The sequence below is a fragment of the Pelodiscus sinensis genome, chromosome 5 (assembly GCF_052426305.1).
Source record: "Pelodiscus sinensis isolate ZL-2025 chromosome 5, ASM5242630v1, whole genome shotgun sequence".
NCBI lineage: Eukaryota > Metazoa > Chordata > Testudines > Trionychidae > Pelodiscus > Pelodiscus sinensis.
In genome coordinates, this window is record NC_143056.1 from 108,408,140 (window position 1) to 108,422,040 (window position 13,901).

The following is a 13,901-nucleotide window of genomic DNA, read 5'->3' on the forward strand; positions in this document are numbered from 1 at the left end:
CTCTCACATACCATGAGTCAGATGAATTATTAACAATCTCCTCCAGCACTCAGCCAGCACAATAATGGAGAGGTAGACTTAAATTTTATAAACATAACTGCAGTGTGTTGAGACAAACTAAATCCTTAGATTTTGTAGGAAGTCCATGGTAAAGTTCAGATTATCCCCGGTTGAGTAAAAACCAGTGCAGGTACCAGGAAAACCAGTGAGTTTCATTTTATAGAGTTTCCTCCTGGTTTCACTGAGAGAGATCCCCCCCCCCCATTCACACACAAAGAAGACAGGGACAGTCTAGATGCAATAACGCCTTATGTCGACAGAACTCTGTCGACAAAAAGCATATTCCTTGTAGAATGAGGATTACCGCCATTGACAAAACTGCCAAGTTCTGTCGATGTTATGTCAACAGAACTCGGCGGTAGTGTAGACACAGGTATAGTTTTGTCGACAAAAGTGGCCTTTTGTCGACAAAACCCTGTACTCTAAACACACCCTAAATGTAAGAAGTTCTTTTTCAGGAGCAGTGTTGTTTGCCTATCATTATAACTTTTCTTAATGGCAGATATTTAGGCCTGGATCCTACAAAAGTTGCATCTGTTAGAGTTCCATTGAGGGCAGTGGCACTCCTGCTAAGGGATTTGCCAGTGTGGACCTGTAATGGGTAGCATTCATCTCATGTGAGTACCCCTCATCTGGCTGAGTTCATTTGCCTGCACTGCCTCATTAAAAGCCTTCTGGCTACTCAGCCCTTTGGCTGAGTCACACTCCTGTGTGATACTCAAACCCCTTCCATGGTACACACCTAACAGGGGCCCATCCTGGTGCCCTCTGCTGGTGTCTCCATGTCTGTCTCCATTTCCCCTCAGTGTCTTTCCCCACTCAGAGAGACTGCACCTCCAGGCCTTCCTCTCCTGAAGGCAACTTCCTCGGTCAGCCTGGTAGTCTGCTCACCTCAAGCTCTGCCCCACTCTGACTGCTGCTGAATTTTGCAGCTCCTTATGCAGGCGTCCCTTGCCCCTGATTGACCAGTTCCTCTAAAGCCTCTCTAGCCTCTTGGTGGACTTGTCTATGGCTCTTTCTGGGCCAGGGCCTTGTCCGCCTTGTCACAGGGCACCTTACAGCTTAGGGAAATTTATTTCCACAAACACATGTGAAGATAACTTTGAATTCTTTGCCCATTGAAGTAACAATGTGTTGAATCAATTCTTTTTCAGCAATTATTGAGGATTTACTGTAGTTTGACAAGTATCTCTTTTGTATAAATCCTTTCTATATTTTGAATAACTGACTCCGTAATATATAAGGGTACGTCTAAAATACATGGCTCCGTTGACGGAGCCATGTAGATTTGTTTGTTCGGCAAAGGGAAATGAAGCTGCGATTTAAATAATAGCGGCTTCATTTAAATTTAAATGGCTGCCCCGCTCTGCTGATCAGCTGTTTGTCGGCAGATCGGGGCAGTCTGAACGCTCCCCTGCCGACATGAAAGCCCTTTATCAACCTCCCCGGTAAACCTCATCCTATGAGGCATAACGGGGAGGTTGATAAAGGGCTTTCAGGTCGGCACAGGAGTGTGCAGACTAGCACGCTGAGCTGACAAACAGCTGATCAGCTGTTTGTCAGCTCAGCGCAGCAGCCATTTAAATTTAAATGAAGCCGCGATTATTTAAATCGCAGCTTCATTTCCCTTTGCCAATCAGCCTAATCTACATGGCTCCATCGATGGAGCCATGTAGTTTAGACATACCCTAAGAGCCTGAACCAGTCCACCCTCCCACCCAAATCAATGGAAAGGCTACGATCAGTATTGAAGAAACTGCTAATAAAGCAACATTTGAAACCATCTAGCTATGCACTACTGCTGTATGCTAACACATGCTCTTATTACAGTTTCCCTCCTCCTTTCTCCCTCTCTTCCATCCTGTTGTCACAATGGATGTAACAAGCATCTTGTGTTAAATTAGATGGTAAAGCTTTGGGAAAGAGGACTGATTGGGACCTATTTTAATGCAAATCATAGATAGCAACAGGGAAGATGTATTATAAAAGACCAGACTCGTTTCTAAACACAGTGTTTCCTAAAGCTTTCCATTAAGTTGTCCTTTCAATTCAGGGACATGACTGAACTGATGTTTTGCTGTTTTGTGCTGCAGGGGAGAATGGGTGTGTACTCTCTGTCGTAACCTGTTGAAGCCTGAGGTAGAGTACGACTGTGAAAACACACGTTACAGACATTGTAACAAAGGGGATAGAGCACTGCACGGCCTTGATGATCTTGACCAGAAGGTGGGTACAAATATATACCAATCAGTATAGACAGAGAATGTCTGATTTTCTTTTCTTGCAGTGCAAACTCATGAGAATGTTGACATTTCCCATGGTTGTTATCTTAACTGTTCAGAACATAGTCAGTAACATGAAAATGCCAGGTATATATTTGATAACTATTCCCCAAGCTCAATTTTAATTTTGTGATGAATGTTGTGCAGCAGGAAGATGCAGATTGGAAAATGCCATCCTTTCTCCATAACTCAGGGAAAGCACAGATTGCAAGCAGTGAAAGCTTTCGCCACACCACGTACCAATCTGCCCTTCCCATCTGCTATCAGAGATCCCCCAAATGGGGGTATTTTAGACTCGGCGTCCATTTAGACCCCTGCTCAGGACAGTTGTGATGGTATTTTTGGGATGTGGATATTGTTCACTACCAGTTAGATTGAAACCATCAACTCACTTCATATAAGCCACGGATCTGTGTTTAGATGGTGGTAATGGCATTTAGTCACTACTAATCCTAGGACACGTGGGAACTACAACCTCTGCAACTCCACTGCCAGTCTCCACAGCTATTAAATCCCCCATGAAATATAACTCTGTTTTGAAAGCCTGCTCAGTAAACTCCAGTCTACCTAGCACCTTTTACCATGAACCAAGAGTCACAGATACTAGATGAACCTTGTGCATTTCAGTGTTACCTTGACTTAAAATTGTTCATATCTTTTGGATTTGAACAGTAAAGTTTCTATAGGAAAAAGGAATTGGCTGCAAAGATTTCCCTTGGTGGGTTACCGAAGAAAGTTAAAGTGTAATGGCTCACTGACCATTCTGGAGCAAACCAACTGAGGGAACAAAGATTGATAATAGAAATGTTTTTAAAATTACCATGGACATGCTTTTTTATATTATACTACTAACCATCTTATGCATTTATATTATATTAATGCATCTATGCATTTATATCAACATAGAATGTTTGTCCAACTACTGCCCGAGATTTGTGTTGATTGCCTGTTGTTAATTGGTCCTTGGTGGCGAGCTTTCTAAAGAAAAGATTTCCTTTAATTGTAGCAGTGTTTAGATGCATTGGGAAAAGATTTGTAAAGGAGATTAGACAAAATAAGAAGCAGCAAAGAGTTTATCTTTTTGCCAAATTCCAAGAAGTATCAAATTATTTCATGTGCGTGTTAAATTCTGTATTCTTAAAGAAGTAAGATCAATAAATTAATGTCAACTAGTAGACATCCAGAGTCAAATTTTCAAAGGGCTTTGAAAATATAATTGTGAGAGGAGTAAGTGTACCCTTTTGTGCACACAAACCTTCCATTTGTGCACACAAAACAATTGTGTATGTGAGTGTTTGTCTGCATTCACAAATGTAGCCCTTTGTACACTCAGGTGGATGCACTGACAAAAAACAAAAACTAAAAGGAAGGCCACATTTTCAGAGGCCTGTTGAGAATGTGGTCTCTATTATCCCATGTAATGTACATATGATACCTCCATGTGGATCGCAGCAGGTGCATCTGATACTGAAATGTCTCAGCTACATATTTTCCACTGTTGCTGCTGTTCTTTTAAGCAGTAACTGAAAGAAGTGTGAGTGTGGAAGGAGTGAGTGCAGAAAGGGGTATGTGTGATTTTTCCAAGATAGTCTAATAATGAAATTAAAATATTTACTTAGAAAAAAACATGCAAAATAATATGGTTCTTAAAAGAAACAGAGGAAAGGTGGTGGTAGCATCATGGTGTGTGGTATTAAAGAATTTGGCTATAAAATTAAGCTGATTATACATAGATTATGGTTTGGAATCATACCCTTCATTATTGAGAAGTACATGGCTCTGCAGCAACTCACAGTAGTCTCAGCATTGATTTAGATTTGGGTATGGCAAATCTCACCTGACACTGTTTAGAAAACTGTATTCTGATTTTGGATTTCACAGAAATGCGAAAAGTTGGTGCTTTCCCTCTTCTGCAGTAGCCTGAGCCTACCATTCCATGAGCCTGTCAGTCCACTGGTAAGTGCTACATACGCAGAGAACTAGGAGAGAATCCAAAGAATCATCCACCTCTACTCATAACTAGGAATGTTAAAAAGTGTTTTATTTTGTAAATGGGTGACTGCTGAAACCATTTAAATAAGTACACTTTCACGTTTCTACTCAGAACTCCTTGTATTCTCCAAAGACAATCATTGACATTCCTACTAAACACTGGAGTCACCTACTGTTAGGTTTTTCCTCTTGTGCCACATCAGAAACCAAACCACTGTTGATCTATACAACATGCCAGCACATTTTCTAACACCATGTTGAATGTTTAGTGCAAGATGTTTACAAGATGGCAGTTTGGTGGAAGGCTTCATATTAAGTTAGGACTACTGACCTAGCGGCAGTGGCAGACTAGTCAATGGGGCCCATGCCCAGGGACCCTGGAAAAATGGGCATCCCTGTATTCCTGTCCTGCTTTGTCCACCTGGTAGGCACTCCAGCCTGGGAGTGAGGTTGGGACTCAGGATCTTGTCCCACTCTGCCCAGCACTAGGGATATCATTATGTAGATGATTACACGATTACCCAGTAAGCCTGGGCATATCGGTTAATCCTGTCAACTACACGCACTCCCCCCCCACAGCCTCTTTATCAGAGGCAACAAGGTGGGGAAGCAGGAGCCAGTGTCCATGAGGAGCTGGCTTAAAAGCCCATGTTGCGGGTGGTTGCTGGAGTTCTAAATTGCAATCCTGCAGCCTGGGCCTCGCCCCCTCCTTCCCAGCGGCTAAGGGATAGGGCAATGGGCCTGGGTCTTGCCTCCCTCCCTCCCAGCAGCCAGTGAGCGAGGTAAGAGCATGGGGCCCGGCAAGGGGGCTGGGCCCTGACCCCCCCCCACCCACTGGCAGCCAGGTGCGGGGGGAGGGAATTGCAGGCCCCAGGAATAGCGCACCAGTGGGGAGAGTGTATGGCTTCGCATGGCTGGGGAGGAGGGTTGGGGGACAGCCAGGACTGGAGCGGTGGGAAAGAGGGGGGCCACGAGCCATGAGTCCTCCCCCCTTGCGGGGGGCCGGAACCATGAGGTCTCCCTACTCATGTGGGGAAGCCATGAACTGCATGCCCTCCCCCTCACAGCCGGAGAGAGAGAGAGCAGGGTCAGCCATGTGTCCTCCCCTCACAGGGCCAGAGGGGAAGAGCCAGACCTGCCTCGGCCCGGCCCAGTCCCCTGGCGGCTAGAGGGAGAGAGCCGATCTTGCTGCAGCCTTGGCCTGGCCCAACCCCCCAGCAGCCGGAGGGAGAGAGCCAGGCCAGCTGCAGCTTCGGCCCAGTCCAGACCCCCCAGCGGCCAGGGTATGGGAGAGCTAGGATTGGCCTATCTTCAGAGGGGCCCGGCGCCCGGGGAGAGAGAGCCGGGACAGGCCAGGACCCCCATGCCTTGGCCTGGCCTTCCCCAGCACTTGTGGGGGCAGAGCTGGGGCTGCCTACCCCCAGAGAGGGGGATTGATGAGCATAGTGAGCAGGGGGCACCTGCCCCTAATAGTAATACAATATAAGTAAAAAACTGCAACTCAGAACAAGTCACCGAGAGCTTATGGAACTGATTACCAGCAAGCAAGTAATTTCTTGGAAAGATGAAATAACAGGGAGAGAGAGAGAGTTCCTAATATCTGGTGCTCAGTGAAGAAGCTGAGATTGGAGTCAGAGAAGTTCTGTGATGACACACTCCATAGCCACTACAGTCTAAGCACTAACAGCGGCTCTTTGGTTTAATGCCAGTGCATTATGGTTTAACCCATGGTTTTTTCCCACTAAAGGGTCCTGATTAGTTTACTGGATACATTTGTTCAGAACATAAAAATGGCCATGCGGTGTCAGACCATCTAACCCAGTAACCTGTATCCAAAATGGCCAGTGCCAGAAGCTTTTCTAAACTGCAAGCTTTCATTTTCTCAGAACATTATTGTTAAGGGTGGTTGGGGGCAGTTTTATGTCATTGTCAATATTATATACATTACTGAATCCATAAGGGTTAAATAATAAGAGGAGGATCATACTGTAATGGGCTGGAAGAGCTAGATAGATTTAGGAAGGTTTAGGTCCATCAATGGCTACGTGCCAGGATGGGTAGGAATGGTGTCCCTAGCCTCTGTTTGTCTGGAAATGGGTGACGGGCCGGATCACGTGAGGATTACCTGTTTGTGTTCCCGCTTTATGGGGCATCTGGTATTGGCCACTGTCAGCAGACAGGATACTGGGCTAGATGGACCTTTTGTCTGACCCAGTATGGCCGTTCCTAAGTTTTTATGTTCAGCCTTCAAAGCAGTTCTGTGTTTAATCCAACCTAATATTTGTTAACTAAGAAATGAGGGAAGATAATCTTAAAGTATTGAAGTAGGATTATTCCTCTGATTTCCAGTGTATCCACTGGTGAATCACTCCTATTGTTCTGTAATCACTTTCCTTATTTGTAAAATAGAAATAATAATCTTATTTACCTCATAGGGATATTTGAGATGAAAGGCGCTATAGCCAGGGTAGAATTATTAATTAATTGGGTTCCCACTTTAACAAAGGTTATGCCTAACAATGTCCCTGCATTTTCTTTTTATCACAGGCTCGTCATTATTATCAGATCATCAAAAGGCCCATGGACCTGTCAATAATACGGAAAAAACTCCAAAAAAAGGACAAATCACACTATTCTGCACCAGAGGAGTTGGTAGCTGATGTACGTCTCATGTTCTGGAACTGTGCAAAGTTCAATTATGTAAGTATCTGGTATGTAGAAACCAGCACGCACCACCGTCAACCTGTGAAACAGTGGAACACTTGTGTCTTATCCACCACTGTATTATACTAGTGTAGTTATTGATTCCACTGGAGTTATACTGGTATAAAACTGGTCTAATTGAGCGGGTAATGTGATTCTTTAAGTCTTAGATAGTCTGTGGATTTTTTTACATTGGAAATATGTGTCTGGAGACTGGCGCTAGATTGGGTATGAAAACTAAAAGAATGATTTGTCAGCCAGCTAACAGACTTCCGGAGAGGTAAGCTGCTGGTGTGCGACTTGATTCACTAAGACGATCCAGACATCCAGCACAGTACCTGGCAGAGTGAAGGTGTGTGGGGGGAGAGCCAGCAGATTCCAGGTCACTGGAGGATGCTGCTCCTGGCTACCATAGCCCACAGTAGATCCATTTTCTAAGGCTACATCTACAGTGTGAGTTTTTGCTGCAGAAAATATGCTAATTAGCATAAGTCGCAATCTCATTAGCATGTTTTCTGCCGTTTCTTTTTGCGCAAGGGGTTTTTGCGCAAAAAGAAGCAGTGTATCTGCTTCCGTTTTGCACAAGATCCTTATGCCTCTCCGTTAATGGCAGCATAAGGATTAAATGTATACTGTGAGTGCAGGGGGCCTTGGCAGACTGTGGGAAGAACAGGGGAGGCAGAGCTGCTACTGGTGAGTTATGGGCATACAATGATATTGGATTGTCATTCCTTCCCTTTCAGCCAGATTCAGAGGTTGCAGAGGCTGGACGATGTCTGGAAGTGTTCTTTGAGGAAAAGCTGATGGACATTTATCCAAACAAGCATTTTCCTTTGATGCAACAAGAAGACTCTGATTCTGAAGAGGGAGAGAGGGAGAATACCCCAGTGGCCCCCAAAGGGTTCCCATGGCCATCCCATGGGCAGGAGTGTATTCAGCCTAAAAGGAGGCGGCGCCATGCTGTAAGAATGCAAAAGCACAGGCATTGTTGCTAAGTGGCCACACTGCTAATTCTGTTTATAAGTGTTGATGTGAAATTTTGACTATGCTTTGTGGGAATCAGCTATCAAGATTCTATCCCATAAGTGCAATCAGTTCTGCAAGGCTACGTCTACACTGGCCCCTCTTCCGGAAGGGGCATGTAAATTTCACGAGTCGTCGTAGGGAAATCCGCGGGGGATTTAAATATCCCCCGCGGCATTTAAATAAAAATGTCCGCCGCTTTTTTCCGGCTTTTAAAAAAGCCGGAAAAGAGCGTCTAGACTGGCCCCGATCCTCCGGAAAAAGTGCCCTTTTCCGGAGGGTCTTATTCCTACTTTGAAAGTAGGAATAAGACCCTCCGGAAAAGGGCACTTTTTCCGGAGGATCGGGGCCAGTCTAGACGCTCTTTTCCGGCTTTTTTAAAAGCCGGAAAAAAGCGGCGGACATTTTTATTTAAATGCCGCGGGGGATATTTAAATCCCCCGCGGATTTCCCTACGACGACTCGTGAAATTTACATGCCCCTTCCGGAAGAGGGGCCAGTGTAGACGTAGCCCAAATGTATAGCAAGTTGCTCTCAGTGGAATAAATTGTCAGTGGCATAAATATATATAAGTGAGTGAGTGAAATCTCTCCAACTACTGGGTTATCTTCCTAATAGAAAATAGTGTAAAAATTTTTTTAAAAGACTAAGCCCTCTTGCTACTTATTCACTGTTTGTTTCCTTTGTATGCAGGAGAGTGAAAAAACTAAAAGAACAATGTTTCAGCCAGCTAACAGCCTTCCTCAGGTGTGATCTGCCAGAGTGCTCCTGGATTTGCTATGAGGAACCAAACACCTAGCAAAATAACTGACAGAGTTAAGGAGTGAGTGGGAGGAAAATATTTGAGTTATTCACTTAAAACATTTATAATCAGCTGACCACCAGCCTTACTTAAAGACTTGGGGGATGATTAAGAGATTTAAGCATTTTTAATCTATCCAGTTCTCTACCTATCTAATTGCTTATATATTTTGCAACATTTACACTGAAGTACTAATGTTATAGTGATGTATAATTATGATTAATAATAAAAGTAGAACATTAATAAACTGTAATACTTCTGTACAATTTCATCATCTGTTTAATATGATCCCTTCATTTTATAGACCACAGCGAGCTATGTAATAATCTTGCACCTGCAATGCAAATGTTGACCATGATGTATGTTAAATATGGAGGCTGATCACCAAAGACCAAACCTTGCAGTCTAATTTAGCAGTTTCTCTTGGAACTTTGACTGAGTTAGGCCTGCAGGGTGTAGTTATCTGGTTAGTTGTCTCTTTTGAAGTGGAGCATCTCATGAAATCACAAAACAGCAGGGCTGTGTGTGAATATTTTTGAGTGTAGAATGGATGCTAGGTTTGCAAAGTCACTAAAATTGTATCTAACTCAGTGCTTTGTATAGCATTAAGGGATCCCTTGAATATCAAAGGCAGCATTTATATAAAACCAAATCCTGTTTTGACCTTTAAAATGTGCAGTGGAGTTTGCCATGTTAATAACAAAGTGATTATGTGGTTATAGAAGTGCCTATAAAATAAAGTGGTATCGCCTTAATTTTCTCATTAGTTACTTCTAGTTAACAACAATGCTCTAAGATGGTGGTAGCTAGTATACTCACAGAAGAAATGAAATTATGACTAATTCATTATCTCAGGTTGCCCAGAACATTGGCAGAATTCTATGGCCAGATTGTAGCCTTGCAATTTCATTGACCAACATTCAGTAAGTAGTTGTGCTGGGCAAGTTCTGAATGGTGACCTGGAGTCACAATTTGCTTCCCCAGAGGAGAACTAAGCTCAACCAGACCTCATGCTGGCCAGCACATTGGCTGTAGGGGTGTCTTCCTCTACTTTGCACTTCTGCCCAACTATGGAAGGTAGGGTCATTATCTGACCCCAGAAGAGGAGAACTGTTGCAAATCCCACACTCGATTAAATTCAACTATAATTTGTTTCTTGAAAATAAAGGGGATATTATGAGCACAGTTTATATTGGCTGTTGTTTGGTCACCATGAATGCGATTTTAGACTGCACTTTAAACAAAGGCTTTATGTATCAAATAAGAAGACTTAAATGCTATGTTTTATTGTCTGTTACTTATTGTTTGCCATTAACTCAGTAGTGAGATGGTGTGTTCTCTGCTTTGACATAATAAAATATGCACTATAAAAGACTGCATGTTATAAACTGAATGGAAGGGAGAGAGATGAATCCAGTGACTATACTGATGTACCGCACTGTATGTCTGTAAGAATGTCCTGTTTGTACCATCTGGAACAGCTGAAGAATAATTCACATGCCTGTCCTTTTCACTTAATTCATTCTTTTACAGGTAGAGCTGCCATGACATCAGCCACTAACTGCAGATTTATGAGTGACTGGGTTGACCACCCAGCTGGTAATTAAACCTCCCACCAAAAGGCCTATGCTTCCATCATTACTGCTTCATAGGGTGATACTATTATAAAATGTAGACGGTCATAGAGATGGAAAAATCATTGGCTCATCAAGTCCATTGTCCAGCCAAGGCAGAGTGACTTAGAAATTACTTAGGTTTATTAGTTCTGTAAATGTCTATTTATGTGGTTTAATATTTGTTTATTTTTAATATTAGACTTTTAATCAAACAAAATATGTTGTTCCTTTTTTAAATTAGGCCGAGGTTTGTTGCAGATGTTACTGTAATTTCCAGGAGTGGAATGCTGGCAGGATACAGCTCTGAGATCCATGCACTTTTCTAATGTTTTTAGTTCACTGGGTGTAAGGTCAAGTGCTTTCACTTGGATAACAGACATAACTGTACAACTGGAGTTTCAGACATAAACAAAGCTGAACTTAAAGGCATGACACTGCACATTTCTGACCTCGTGTCTTGGAAACATCTGTGAGCCTCAATCTTTGGGTCACCACCATAGTGCATAATGTGTGGTAAGACCAGCATCATCTCCCACAGCAGCTTCCTTTAAATTGTTGCCTCTACAGTCTACTCTTTTGGCCTTGCCAGGGCCCTGGGCAAGGTGAGAGCAGGGGGCCTTGCTCTGCACTCCTGGAAGGTGTGGAGCCAGCATCAGCCAACCCTCAGTAGTGCCTGGGCTGCAGTGCCTTCTCCTCCCCCCCCCCCGCCCCCCCCCTCACCTATCCAGGCCTGAAAGCGACCTGGAGCATGAGGAATGGTGGCATCTGGCAGTGATTTAAAGGGCCCAGGGCTTTGGGCACTGCTGCTGAAGCCCCAGATCCTTTTGAATAGCTGGGCCCCAGGGCAATTACTCTCTTTACTTCCCTCCCCGTCAGTGGGCCTGCCTTTTGGACATGGATAAAGAGAGCAACACATCTTGAGAGTCTGTGTCTACTCTCGAAATTCTTTATGAAAAGTAAAAACACTCTGCAGCGACACCACAAAAGGAGGCTATGAAAGCAAGAAGCTCTTGTTTGCTATCAGAACAGCTGTATGCATTTAACTCAAACACAAATGTTGGGTTATGTTGTTCAAAGGGTTCTTTTTCTTTGGACTATCCCACAGCCAGTCCCACAGTCTAGAAGGTGTGAGGGCAAAAAACCCTTCCAAGTATTAACTTAATGCTATTGAAAATAAGTTGGACCCAAATTGTGTCTGGGAAACATCTAAGAAATCCCAGTGGGTTCACACTAACGTAACTGGAGTGAAAATGTCTCTCTTTTCCTTCAGCACTAAGTTACATATGGAGTTGAAAAATCCTCTTCAAGCGTAACAGGTTAATTTCATTTAAGTAATAGGCCTGCAGAAGAGATGATAGCTACCATTTGAACTTCCCTTGTAGTTTCAGAGAGACACTCTAAATATGATTAGAACAACATGAATACCAATAAAGCTAAAAAGATGGATTGCATGTTTATGAAGGTAATGTGCTTTGCTGAACAATACAATTTGTGAAGTGTATTTGTGTGCATGTCTTAATCTGAGATTGTTGCTCCAGCTCTTTTCAATTACAGGGTGATTATCTAATATCATTTAACAACTATCACCCAACTTGTTGAAAACTCAGCAGTACAGAGCAGGATGGATAAGAAAACTTATGATATGTTAACATCTAATGTAAGTTCCCCAAGGCTACGTCTACACTGGCATGAATTTCCGGAAATGCTTAAAACGGAATAGTTTTCCGTTATAAGTATTTCCGAAAAAAGAGCGTCTACACTGGCAGGCTGCTTTTCCGGGACTTTTTCCTGGAAAAGACTACTGTGCTGTCTACACTGGCCCTTTTCCGAAACAGTTTTCTGGAAAAAGGACTTTTGCCCGAGTGGGAGCAGCATAGTTTTTCCGGAAAAGCAGCTGATTTCTTACAGTAAATCGTCACTGCTTTTCCGGAAATTCAAGGGGCCGATGTAGACAGCTCTCAGCTTATTCCAGAAAAGCGGCTGCTTTTCCGGAATAAGTGGCTCAGTGTAGACACAGCCTAAGTGTGCTGGAATCTAGAACAAGTAATAATTTGCCTTTTGTTTTTCAAATTAGTACAGAATAATGAAGGTCTATGTATTGTATAGACCTAAGCACACCACACCGTTGAGGGTCAGCAAATAATACTGGAAAAATTTAAATTTACGTGAACATTACAATAGATAAAGGAATATTCCTTTACTTTTACTGTAATAACAAGTCTCTTTGACCAGGAATACGAGGATCTTGAAAGGTATTTTAAATTCTAGAACACCATTGAAATTTAAGGTGGATTCTAGATTAGATTTACATTTAGAAAAAAAATTAAAGGAAAATTATTTTGGTTTGAAAAATTGAAACAGGAGTGTTTTTTCCCCCAAATATGCTCGACCTTTCCTTTTCTGTGTTATGGTGGGTTTAAAAAAATGTCAACCTCAGAATGATAGTTCCCTAGGTTTAAAGGCTCACGGTTTAGTTCCTTCCATGTTTTCTTTACTCCATTTTCTAGCATATTATTTTTTGTTCTTTCAGCAGTCCACATTGCTGTCCTATTGCTGTTGTCCTATCGCGCTCTCGTCTTTCTTCAAAACTTTCTTTCTGAACCTCTGCCTGCTATGAGTGGAATTTGGTAGGTTTGTTCCCCATTTCAACACTGACCCACCTAATGTTGAAAACTGGGTGCATCTTATGAAGAGAGACTTATTTTCCTGGCATGTTGGATACCTAATTTCACAGTAGCAGGGTTGCACATTTTAATGGAATTGTGTTTGCTTTAGAAAAAAATGGTTACTTACCTGTAACTGTTGTTCTTCGAGATGTGTTGCTCATGTCCATTCGAATGAGATGTGCGCGCACCGCATGTATGGTATCCCGGAGCATTTTTTCCCAAGTAGTTCCTGTCGGGCCGGCAGGTTGCCCCCTGGAGTGGTGCTGCTATAACAGAGCATAAGTACCCCTGCCGGCACTCCCCCTCTGCATTTCCTTTTTGCCGGAGAATCCAATGAATGGGAGGTAGGGGGAGAATCGAATGGACATGAGCAACACACCTTGAAGAACAACAGTTACAAGTAAGTAACCATTTTTTCTTCTTCCAGTGATTGCTCATGTCCATTCGAATGAGGTGACTCCCCGGCTGAACCCAAAAGAGACGGGATTGGAGACATTCCTGAGAGAAACAAGTCACCAGTAGATGAGCAACATACCCATAGAACTTTATTGAATGCAAAGTACTCGACTGAGGTAGCAACAGTGCCCACACATGTACAAAGCTTTTCCCCTTATGTGTCCGTTTTACAGAACTGAACTGAGTACTGCAGAACCCAGGGCAGCGTCACTTCTGGCTTGCTGGGTAATGGCATAATGTGCAGCAAACATGTGAATGGAGGACCATGTGGCTGCTCTACAAATATCAGTGATCGGCACCT

At 43.1% G+C, this 13,901-nt stretch overlaps 1 protein-coding gene across 1 annotated transcript in view; it reads left to right on the forward strand.

Moving 5' to 3' along the window:
• Positions 1-11,123, forward strand: part of TRIM66 (tripartite motif containing 66) — an 83,218-nt gene extending 72,095 nt beyond the window's left edge. Inside the window, exons 16-20 of the mRNA XM_025189972.3 lie at positions 2,154-2,286; positions 4,224-4,298; positions 6,882-7,034; positions 7,781-7,999; positions 8,754-11,123. Coding sequence (XP_025045757.3) covers positions 2,154-2,286; positions 4,224-4,298; positions 6,882-7,034; positions 7,781-7,999; positions 8,754-8,813 — 640 coding nt within the window. The 3' untranslated portion in view covers positions 8,814-11,123. The remainder of the gene's footprint in view (positions 1-2,153; positions 2,287-4,223; positions 4,299-6,881; positions 7,035-7,780; positions 8,000-8,753) is intronic.
• Positions 11,124-13,901: the final 2,778 nt, after the last annotated feature.